The 11,915-nt window shown below is 44.5% G+C and overlaps 1 protein-coding gene across 1 annotated transcript; it reads right to left on the bottom strand.

The window, feature by feature from the left end:
* Positions 1-1,355: 1,355 nt before the first annotated feature.
* Positions 1,356-11,228, bottom strand: LOC119455865 (uncharacterized). The gene is made up of 5 exons (XM_037717382.2): positions 11,056-11,228; positions 8,708-8,826; positions 4,465-4,623; positions 2,125-2,219; positions 1,356-1,469 (listed from the first exon to the last, which is right to left on the bottom strand). Exons 2-5 carry the CDS (start codon positions 8,787-8,789, stop codon positions 1,383-1,385), a joined length of 423 nt encoding a protein of 140 aa, XP_037573310.2. The 5' UTR covers positions 8,790-8,826; positions 11,056-11,228; the 3' UTR covers positions 1,356-1,382.
* Positions 11,229-11,915: the final 687 nt, after the last annotated feature.

The following is an 11,915-nucleotide window of genomic DNA, read 5'->3' as shown; positions in this document are numbered from 1 at the left end:
AATGAAGGGATAGTATAGTGTAATTAAGGTCGGAGTGTTAAAATAGTGACGTGGTTGTATTAAAATTCTAATGCCATAAGCTAGTTTTCTTCACAAGTGCGCAAAATTGTGTATTTTAAATTGACATCAAGAATAACACCCAGGAAGGAGCGTTCGTTAACGGGAACAATGCACATGCCATTAAGTTTGATCGTAGGGTAATGGGAAAGAACCTTGTGATTTGAATGAAAACCATGAAGTTAGTCTTTAAAAGGATTAATGCTGAGAGAGTTATATCGCCACCAGGTTGAAATGTTTTTTGAGGTCTGTGTTTAGTTTTAGAGTCAAGGAGTGGATGGATTCGTCAGAAGCAAGTATAGACGTGTCATCTGCATAAAAAGGCTCAAAGTTATTAACAATCTGAGGAAGGTCATTTATATAAATAAAAAATATAGGTGGTCCGACTATCACCTTGAGGAACGCCTCTATCAGTATATATAGTCATAAATTTTGATAGTGTAGGACGAATTTATACAACCAGTTGGCGATTATATAGGTAACTATTAATTAGTGTTAAAGTAGGTCCAACAATTGCAACAGCTTGAAGTTTGGTTCCAAAAATGCTGTGCTTAATAGAAGTGAAAGGCTTTTGATAGAACCATCAGTAAGGATCCTGCAAATTTACCGACATCGATAGATTTTTTAATCTTATCAGTAAAAGTGAGCAAAACAAGATCAGTAGAAAAAGCTGGTCGGAAGCCGAGCTGATGAGCAGTTAAAATGACGAATTTATCGCCTTTCTTAAACACTGAGATAACTTTAACCTTCCTAAGTTGTAATGAAACTGACCCAGTTTTCAAAATAAATTGATAATGCGCGAAAGGGGGGCAGCAATGTGGTAAGTAATTAATTTATGTTAGAAAAATGAATTTCATCAAGCCCGGCACTAGTGAGTTTTAATTTACTTATGTCCATTTTTTTTCATTACGTCTGTGGGAAAAAGTAGAATCACTGAAGAACGCGCCAAATATTGTATGAAATGTCAGGATTCCAGGAAATGAAGGTGGGATTCCAGCAAAATCATTATAGCTTTAGAGATCGATATTGAGGCGCTGTTTCTAGAAGGCCGCTCTGTTTCTGTGCGGAAAACTGTCCTGTTCTACGTTGCCCGCGGCTGGTGGCGAAAAAGGCCACGTATGTGCTAGAACACGTGCGCACGCACACACCACACACGCACACATGTACACTGGTAACAATGCTCATCAACACGAATGGCATTGGTTGCGGCAAGATAGGAACCTGACCATGTGATCTTGTAGTATTACTCAGATATTGCACTCGGAACTGAAGAGCATACACGTTTGAAATGTAAGTATAGTTTAATGCCATCCACATCGTTCAGTTCATTTCTTGTCTTCGGCAAGATAGTCTCGTTCGTCGGTGAAGCCCAGCCTGACGAAAGTGTCGAACGGCTCCCTTTGTTGCAACGCCTGGAAAGTGGCAAGCGAAATGCACCAACATGAAAGAAAGAACGGTGTTATTGCCGCTGAATTTTGTTGTATGCGGCAGTACCAAAATGCACCGTATATTGAACAAATTAACAAGTGTATGAGACTGTAACACTGGACTAAGATTGAGAAAATGCTACTATTTACGGAATGAGAAACTCAGGCATTCACGATCTCTGTAACAGTCAATGTGTTTGGATTTTTTTAGCTCTTGCAGAGTGTCAACCAAAGTCTAAAATGCACCTGTTTATTATAACGTAGCAATCAAAGTCAGCAAATTAAGTGACCTGCTACCATCTCGTCTTCTGTAGGCCGATTTCTAAGAAACCAGCACCACCGCAAATATCACGGCGTTTGTCTTCTGAATGTCACCGAATACTTTGTTCCATCACCATGGTGCACTTTCTAAATAAGCAACAAACCGCGCTTCTAAACCTAGCTTTAGAATAATATGTCGTTCGCATAGTTCAGAAATGTCGCATTTCGACGATCTCAAATTGCGAAACTCGAATCTATCAAATTACAGAGTATGTCGAGCTTTTCCTCACTCTTGCGGGAGTCTGTTACAGCAATTAATGTTCGATACAGTGCGGTAATTCTTAAGGGAAGCGGCAAAATGTCTCAGGATGTTGCATACCCCAAAACCAGCGACGAAGTTGCCGAATGCCGACGCGGAATCGAAGTCCCGTCTGTGCAGAACGACGCTAATTTCTCTCAGCCTTGGACAGCCTCCTGCATAAACCAGGCCTGTATCAAGCCTCAGCCATGACTATATGCAGGAAGATATATTAAGAAAAAAACAATGACTCGCCATCCCAGCCCTACGAAAATGGAGGTCCAGCGAAGCTGTTGCAAAACCACCACTACAACTGCCGAGGGGGGTATGCAATGATTTATTGATGGTTTGGGTGCTTGTTTTGAGCTTGTTCTTCTTGAAACGTATAGGTGTCTTGCATGGGTGATTTCAATGAATGTATGCACTGTTCACTTCACTTTGCTGAGCGCTTGTAGCCTCAGTTTTACGGAGGTATGTGCCATTGCTGCTGATAATAGATGCTTGTTTGAGCTTTTTCGTTATTGAAACTTACGCTGTTGTGTACGTTGTATGCCTGATTGGAATGCATGCATTGTTCGCGTCACTTTACTGAGTGCTTGTAGCCTCTGCATTAGGAGAGGAATGAGCTATTGCATTTTTGCGTGCTTAGGGGAGTATCAACCATTGCTGATGATGATAATTTTTGTCCATGGACAGGGCACGAAAAATGCCGACCACCGAGAGGCTAACAGCTGCGCTGTAAAAAAATTATAGAATTGTAAGCGGAGCTTTTGCAGACATGAGAGTAGACGGAGCTGAAAACTTTGGCCAAGACTTGCCGGAGTTCATTCTCTTACGTGAAGTCACGTGAACATCACAAGCGGTCTCGATGAGTTGGTTTATTGTGTGCGCTTTCACATCTGCCTGAACTACAAATTAACTTGCAAGTCATCTGAGCATTGCTTGTGTCTCTGAGCAGTTTATGTCATGATTCGCCTGTGATGGGTGTATCAGACACAAACCTGTATTTATCGTCACCCTAGCCTTTTTTCCCCTTTCCCTCCCCCAGCGCAAAGCAGCAGGCGAGAAGAGTCTACCTTCCGCCGATCTCTCTAAAATTCTACACATATCTGTCTCTTTTTTACATAGCGCTGACAGACATCGGCAATTTGTACAAGCTTTCGCCACATTGTCATTCACATTGTCATGGCCTTTTGTACCCCTTGTTTACTTAGTGCCAAGAAGCGCGGGCCGGCCGTGGAGGCTCAGTGCATGGTTATGGCGTTCTGCTGCTGAGCACGAAACCGTGGATCGATTTGCGGCCACGGCGGCTGCATTTCCGTGGAAGCAAATATATATATATATATATATATATATATATATATATAGAAAAACCCCCGGTTGTCAAAATTAATCCAAAAGACGCCACTACGGCGTTTCTCGTAGCCCCAATGATGCTTTGGTACGTAATAAAGGAGTTGAAACCCATGAATGAATCAATCAGCAAGCATGTGCGCGGATTTCTAGTAATGATGATATTGCTCGTAACTTATTTTTTCCATTCCATTTGTGGTTACAGCTTAGTCCTGTTTATCGCAGCAATACTTTACCAGAGGAAGCCGGCACTGCATATACTTACCTCTCGAAACAAAGTTGAAGGCTGCCAGTTTAACACCAAGTTGTTATCATGTCATGACAACAATAGTCAATTTATGGTGTTTTACGTGCCAAAACCACCATCTGATTATGAGGCACGCCGTAGTGGAGAACTCCGGATTATTTTGGACCACCCGCGGTTCTTTAACGGGCATGATATCAGTGACATTTTGTCGAGTTCGGTTTTATCGCAGACCTCCACATGAGCTCAGCCTGATGCGACAACGCGTACGCTCGAATACATCGCCTGACAGCGAAGCAAGAGAGGATTTTGCTGCTTGCATCATTACATTCCCGGCAAAAATTCATGCATAAAGCGAGTAGATCCTCGCCATCCGTTATTTTATCCAAACACTTTTGGGAACACGGTTGATTGATTGTTTAGGTAGAGCTCAAAAAGGTTCACACCCACTACGGACAGTATCAGCAGTCTTACTCTTTCCCGACAATGACCGCTTTTGGTTTTTCCTGCAATAGCCTAAATGTTAAGTGATTATAATTATTGCCTGAAACACGACCGATTCATTAGTTACTGGAGATAAAACTAACTTAAATTAGAAACACTTACAAAATGTTCGCTGAATAAATTAGGAAGAACGGAAAATTTCATTAACAAACTAGATGCATGACAGTGTCCTATCACATATTGGCATGTGGAAGTCAATAGAGTTTTTTTGCAGATGCTACAAGCAGACCACGGAGTTTTCAGCGTGTCAGTATAATATGTCACGCATGTCATCGTCTCGCAAAAATGGCAGACCAAATATAGAATATTCTTTTTCTTACCATGCAATATTATGGCACCTCCGGGTGAGATGACGGTGTGCGTTAAGTACAGCTGCTGGATTCGATGTAATCCAGCTTCAGCCAGAACAGCGGCAGATGCCTCATCGATGTCTCGTCCCCTGTCAATCTCTAAGGATGACAGGTTCACACAGGACCTCACTGTGACGTGGGTACAGAGAGAAATAGAAATAGCGAAACGCCACTATTTTCCTGACATACATTTAAAACAGCGACACGTGATTTTCGCAGAAACAATGGCGAAGATAAGTAATCATCTTATAATAATTTTGCTCCGTATAGTAACATTTTCACCCCAAATAAGGAGGAAATGTGTGAATCTGCTGACCTGTCCTAGTACTAATACACTGATCATTCATTAGCAAATTATAGTGACAATAATAAAGATACTGATGGCACTAAAAAATGTCACAGTTTCGCCCTAAGGGCGAAGCAATGAATGCGATAGCAACACAGCAATGTCATACGAAGTAAGGTGAGCGGCTTTGGTAGCAATATGAATTGTAGTAAACATGAGCTGATTAAGTAAGCAGGTGTGCTGCGGCGTAAGTAGACCGACATGAAGAGAGACTCGATGAACACGAGAAGGCGCGTGTGAAACGGTGCTGTTGATGAGAAGCGCTTCCCGTGGGCAGCGCGTGCGAAGGGACACACCTGTAGTGCTGCACTGCCGATCCGGGCAGCATTGCATGTGTAGCGTGCGTTGGAAAATGTCGCCCGACTATTACTAACTGAATGAACAAGCGTGGTGTGAGCGCGCACAAACAAACACGAATAGATCACACTGAATGACTCCAGACAACGACTGTCAAAACGCTGGCAGCAAGCATACGCCGCAGCAAGCATACGCCGCAGCGGGCGAAGGTACGTGCCGTCTATCGTTTCAACGGAAACTGAGCGGCGAATGCACGGCGCATAAATGTCAGAGCCGTGTGGAGATAAGAGACGGTGCGGACGAGCGACGAGCGCGGTTGTTGGCAGCGTAGAAGTGCGCCATTTTCATTACGCACAAATGATTGGTCACTTGAAGGACATGTATGACTTGACAGAATTTTAATCGGACGGGCACCACCTCTTGTTACGTTGCTTGTCGTTGCCGCCCTTTTAAGATCAAAGCTACTTGTAGTTTTTGTGTGTACAGGGTGTGCTTAACGAGTTTTTAGGTCCTTTCTAGGCCATGAATATGAGATGTGTTTGCTGGTGCTTGTACGTTTTTCGCAGATAGTATTTTTCTCGCATACGAGTATACATGACGCAATAAATGCCACGTAAGAATTAAAAAAAAAACAGTGGCCGAATCGGTCAGCGTGGTGCTCTCGCAATCTGGAAGTTGGTGGTTCGAATCCGCAGCCCGACGAGCAATTTTTATTTTCGAGCCGGGTTTCACAGAAACACCTTCTCTTACGCCCATCGCTTCTCCTCCTCGCGCCCAGCGCGGCCTTTCTTTGGTCACCTCCTCCCCCTCAGCGTTAGCCCTCTCCTCCTCTGCTGGTCACGTGACCAGCCATCCCCCGGCGTGGTATCATCCTATCTGGTCACGTGACCTGCGTGACACCGCCTGACAGACTTAGAAGGCTAGACTTAGAACAGCTTCGCTGTTAAAATTAGGCTAAATTGGCATCACGCACGTCTCTAATTACACACAGCTTAGTGTGACCATCACTGTATGTCTAGCCAGCGCCTCTATTTTTTCAATGCCAGTGCAATCGCTCGCTCCGCAATGGGAGTCGTTGGTGCGCCTTAGTTTAGTGAGTTGCCGCGATGTGACGCTACCCAGAGGGTATACTACTGCTTGCGTCACGCGAACGCAAGCAGGCGCGAACGCTAGCCGACGGGTGAGAGTAGGAAAGGGCGATCGGAGAGGGTGGGAAACCATTGGATCGGCCGCATCTGGCTGGCATTGAAAAAATAGAGGAGGCGTTGGTCCAGCGTATTTCTTCTCTTTGTCCCTGTCTTTGTGAGCGCTGCACGTACCTTGGTATGCCGCGGTCATGAAGACGAAATATGGATTAGCGATACATTAAAATTCTGGCACACGCTCCCCGCGACCTCATAGATCTCGGTAGCATCTGCACGAGGCTAGGTATTATATATGTTAAAATAAGCAACAGATTATATTGCATAAAAAAAACTGGAAACTATTGTGAACTTATCCGTGCGTCCCTTCCCCCCCCCCCTTTTTTTTTCAGAAGCAGGGGGGGGGGGGGGGGGTCATCCCGACTCTTGCTGTCGAGATGAGCGTCGATAAGTGGCGCATCGAAGCCACTGAAAGCTGCAGAGAGTCCGCTCACTGGGCTGTGCGTTGCTGCCGGTACTAAACTTTCCAGTGCAGGTGATTGAATGTCTCAGCAATGAAATTATGCGCAAAACAAGCGACGAATGGGCGCAGACGGGCTCCTCAGCGGATGGTCAGACCCACGAGTCGAATTCGCAAAGCTTTTCGTTCGTAAGTGCTCTTTGTAATTAGCCGCTGGCCTTTGCTAATATCATGTACAACGTTGCGATTGACTGGCCCTTGATCCTACGGCCAGTTCTAGCGTAAGAACGTTCTTGTGAAATATTTTAGTGTTGCTGCTACAATACGTACTGCTTTTTTGTACAAGCGCACATCTTATTATGTATTCCTCACGTTTTCATCGTATTTTCATGACTTCAATTTTGTGCACCGATCCCTGTTTATATACTCGGTCTTCCTCCCCACTATCGCTTTAAATCCCCTTTCACCCCATGCAGGGTAACAAAGCATACTTTTAGAGCGATAGCTCTACTACTCCAGGTACAAACCCCACAAAGCGCCTGGTTCCGTAAATCTGACCTTCAAGCTCAGCCAAGGTCAAACTAGCCTGCCACTACCGGCGGCTGCTTCGTACGCCGCGTGGGCGCCCATATCTTGAAAGCGATCTGCGATGTGGACAAAGTGCTCGGTCGCGTGGGCCTCATCTTCAAAGCGATCTGCGATGTGTACAAAGTGCGCCGAGTGCTGGTAGCTTCGTATGCGCTGTGCTTTCGGCGCTTAGTTCGCGTTGAAGCGAGACAGCATGAAGGTCAATTAGCTCGCTGCTGCCGCGCCTGTGTTGTCTTGTGGTGCAATTGTAGATGCGGTAGTTGTTGACGGCGCCGAGCAACGTCTGTGTCCTTTCCCAAAGCAAGCAAAACCTTGCTATCGCTCGACAAACTTGGTTTAACCACGTTCAACTACGGCAATTTTTTTTCTGGTTAACCTCCCTGCCTAATTTCCTTTGTTTCTCTCCCTCTCTTTCTCTCCATCGTATTTGTGGTTCATCAGCATGCTTTTTAAACTAACACGTTAATCCCTACTGAGATACTTGTTCAGAAATACTTGCGCTCTTTCACTGTTTTGCTGCAGAACGTTTTCAATATATTTTTTGTTTCTTATGATGCGCACTTCCGAGTAGGATTTACCTTTGATGACATGTGCTTCTATTTTTGTATTTAATATGTATGAAATCCCACCTTGTTGTTGCAATATGAGCTCAGTATATTGTAAATAAATAAATAAATAAATAAATAAAATAAATAAATAAATAATAAATAAATAAATAAATGAATGAATGAATGAATGAATGAATGAATTGCTATGTTTCAGAGGCACAATAAATAAAATCAACATCGAAGGTTTTTTGAAAGCCTTCACCTGCAGTCGAAATTGCCCAAAGGCATGCGGAATTGCTTTGTAGGAATGTCTGGTGTCTATCGGATGTATAAAGGTAAATAGCAAATTATTGAAAGATGTATTGTTGCTTATTAGGTAAGAATAAAATAAGCAGGTATAGCCCACTTTAGAGATAGCTATCCAAAGCATGCCAAGGTTTTAGAAAGCAGGCCGAAGGATATGAAAACTAAGTCGGAAGATATCGGGGTCATGTCAAAGTTGGGAGGAAATTGTATACAGGTGAAACGGGAAAGTCGGAGACAACAAATCTCGTCTATTTAAAAAAAAAAAATATTTCATCATATACCATTTCTTTCTGCCCTTCGGTGTTTGCGCTGCTGAATCTTGAACTTCGACCCAATTGCCCTAATTGCTATTCTGGTTCAGTGCATGTCAAAGTATATCAAAGACAACAAAAGGCGGGCGAAAGAAGCATGAGGCAAAAGATTACCTATATAGCCTGCCCAATTCGATCGCGTGTTAGCGCGAAGCAGCCATAGATTATTGTTGTTCTTTTCACTTAGCGAAAACAAAACGAAAGAAAATGCATACAAACGCAGCAGAGGCTTGCCAGTGTGAGGCTCCTTCCCCCGATGCACAGCACTTGCAGTTCAGGCCAGCACTTTCCCAACATCTGGCAGACTCTATGACCAGCATATCCTTGCTTCTTTCTGCATTTAGAAAGACATGGCTAATGATCATTGTATTAAATAATTTGGCATACTCAACTGTAGTTGACGTCTATGTAATGCGAACCATTCATGATTTGTAAAGTACCGTTGTATGAAAAATGTAGCTGTTGTGGTAGCGAACTGTTGTGTAGATACTCGCATTATATGCTGTGGTGTCTATATTTATAATAAGTAAGACAGAAGGTTTCTAATGACAAGATATAAGGATGAAAGCAAAATAAAACAAAGACCCACTCGCCCCTGTGGACAATTTTAGACTGCTCTATGGCCGGTATCGGCCAACCAGAAGAACGAGGTACTCCGCCCGCCCGCAGTAAAGTGGTGGCTGTCGGAGAATACTTCGCTTTGAGATCGGGTTGCAGCAATGTACGAAATGAACCACGAAACAGGTAGAACTTTAGGAGCAAGCTGAATGCGCAGCATTTACGACTTGTTCTGCTTGGAACAGTAACACGACATTACACCTGATGTTCAATGCTTCTATTGCATATTGATTAAATTGTTTTGCACTACACGGCTGCACACTAGGCAGGAACATTATCATGAAAAAACCTAACGCGCAGCAAAAGACGCGAGAGACGAAGACGTACAACACCTTCGTCTCTCGTATTTAGCTGCGCGCTAGGTTGCTGATGAGACGGCAATAACAACTAGCCTAACTTTCCATCATATTACAAGGAACATTTCGGGAGGGGGGGGGGGGGGGGCTGTACATCTGGCAATTCGGAGGGACACAACGTCATGCGCTGACTTCTAAGCAATTATTATTTGAAGTGGCAAAACGTTATACTCCACGCAGAACACGGCGATGTAACAGTCCTTGTTCAAGGAGGCATGACGAAGGAATGTTACGGTCACAACCCCGAGGTCGTCTTCGTGCAAAAAAGAAAAAAGAAAGACAGTTTATTAAACGAGCGCCGTGTTAGGTCGTCCGATTGGGGAAGAAAACTCGAGATACTGCGCTGAGCATTAAAAATTGGAGGACGCTTAAGCTCCGCCTTTAAGAGCGGAACGCGATAGCGTTATCGGGCCCCGTTCGCATCGCATTTTCTTTGAGTAGGCTTCACTGCAGCAGAGAACGTGGGAAAGCCAGCTTACAAAGACCAAGCTTACACCAATCCCCTTTAAGTCGGCTTACTTTTAAACAGAAATGCATTGCTGGGAAGACGTTTTTCTAGGGACAATATAAGTCGTCTTATATTAAAATGTGAAGGCCCTAGGACCTTTTTTATTATTTTATTAATTGTTTTTATTGCCCCGACGCGCGCGTGTGTCCAAAACGCATTAGGCAGGCCATGTCCCAATTTGACCTGCCGAGGATGCGAACGCCATCTGGATAATATTTTCGCAAGTAGCCTACCCGAGCGCGCCGCTGTTGGTATGGTAGAAATGCTGGAAAAGGGGTTTGTGTTTGAGTTTCCTCGTAACAGAATTATGTTTTCTCGTACATGCAAATAACACTCCGACGCCACCATGTCTGTAGGTTGTGGTTAAGTCGTACTTTGCCATTTTTCTGATAGACTTTACTTTGAGAAATTCAATTTTTGTTCACTAACACGTTGCGCCACGTGGAGCGCCTGCGCGGTCGGGGTGGTTCGGGATGATTTTCTCCGCCACGGATGCCGACATCTACGCCGACGCCGACGCCGGATTTTCTGCGACACGGGGCCTTTAACACTGTCGCGTTAATACTGTCATCATTCGTGAGTGCCGTCACTGTGCGTGTGTACTATATTGACGATTGGGTCATTTCATGTACCACCCTTGTCATCTGGGGGTAGGATGCTAAGTGCATGGACAGGAAAATATCTGCAGTATCTATTAAACAGTGTCTCTCAGAGCAGTTAGTTGCTCTGAAGGGTCATTGAACAGTGATAGTAATTTTAATGTGATTAGCATCCTTAGGGTACTTCGCCCACTTTTCTGGGTCTGTCCATCCGTCCGTGCCCTATTGGATTCTACTGTGCTCCCAACCGAATAGGCCGTTAGCATACCGATTACGGTCGAGCGCACCTGCAACGAACGCCTCTACAACGAAATAGCCTGTATAACTAAGGAATAATTCTTTCCCGGTTCTATTGTGAGTGGTGTGGTGCGCGACCTTTGCAACGAAGTTACCTGTATAAAGAATGGTTTCGCAGGCCTCAAACACTTCGCTATAAAGGCATTCGATGGTATTCACAATAAAATCCTTAAGTAATGGCTCACAGTGGGTCTAGGGGCGGCACAATGAGCGTCTTGACACGCCTGCATCCTGCTCCAAGGGACCACAGCGCTTCTGGAAGGGTCACGTGAGAGGCCGTTATGTAGGCCACTACTTCCAGAAACGGACACGAGCTCGCCAGCCAAATGATCCTGCATGCAGTTACACAGACATTGCCCAAGCGGGACACTCATTTCCACTCATTTTATTGACTGCCTCGCCATTATTTCACTCGGTCGTAGTTAAACAAGGATTTATTACTAAATCTTACCAGCATTAAACTGACATGTGTGACGTGCCACAACGACTGCAAGTTACATCTTGAAACAAGAAATGATTAATGAATTTTATATTTTTAAGTGCAACTTATGGATGGATGCCTTAACCGTCAAAATTAAACCTTCAGTTCGCTTATTTTATGCCATCCATTGCAGATGTAGTTTATTTTTGCCGGTCTCAAATAACGAGTATGTTACCATTCTTTATTTCATAGCTCGTTATTTACGTCTGATAAAATCCGCACCTCATGCCGGGGGGGGGGGGGGGAGGGGGCGGAATACAAAAAGGCTCGTGTACCGAGATATGGGCGCTCGTTAAGTAACCTAGGCAATCAAAATAATTGTGTCGCGTTGTGACGTTAAATCCAATCGACCAATCAATCAATAAATCAATCAATCAACGAATCAATCAGCTAATCTATTCAATGAATGAATGAATGAATCAATCAATCATGCGGGGAACGCCGTCGCCCAGGGAAGCCGACGCGTCCCATCCCGCGCAAGTAGCGCCGTTCGGGTCAGCCAAGCGGCCGCGAATGCAACTATACGGCTGGGATGAATTGCAGCCCGCCTGACGGGGCAGGCCG

The sequence above is a fragment of the Dermacentor silvarum genome, chromosome 1, assembly GCF_013339745.2.
Source record: "Dermacentor silvarum isolate Dsil-2018 chromosome 1, BIME_Dsil_1.4, whole genome shotgun sequence".
Lineage (NCBI taxonomy): Eukaryota > Metazoa > Arthropoda > Arachnida > Ixodida > Ixodidae > Dermacentor > Dermacentor silvarum.
The sequence above is the reverse complement of the archived record's forward strand: the minus strand, read 5'-3'. Positions and strand labels throughout refer to the sequence as shown.

Excerpts from the sequence above, each read along its gene's own strand:
- LOC119455865 (XM_037717382.2), bottom strand. The coding sequence starts at position 8,789 with ATGTTGGGAAAGTGCTGGCCTGAACTGCAAGTGCTGTGCATCGGGGGA. Across the intron at positions 2,220-4,464 it reads AGGTGCCATAATATTGCATG|GAGGCTGTCCAAGGCTGAGA; the intron begins GTAAGAAAAAGA and ends TGGTTTATGCAG. Across the intron at positions 1,470-2,124 it reads ACTTCGTCGCTGGTTTTGGG|GCGTTGCAACAAAGGGAGCC; the intron begins GTATGCAACATC and ends GCCACTTTCCAG.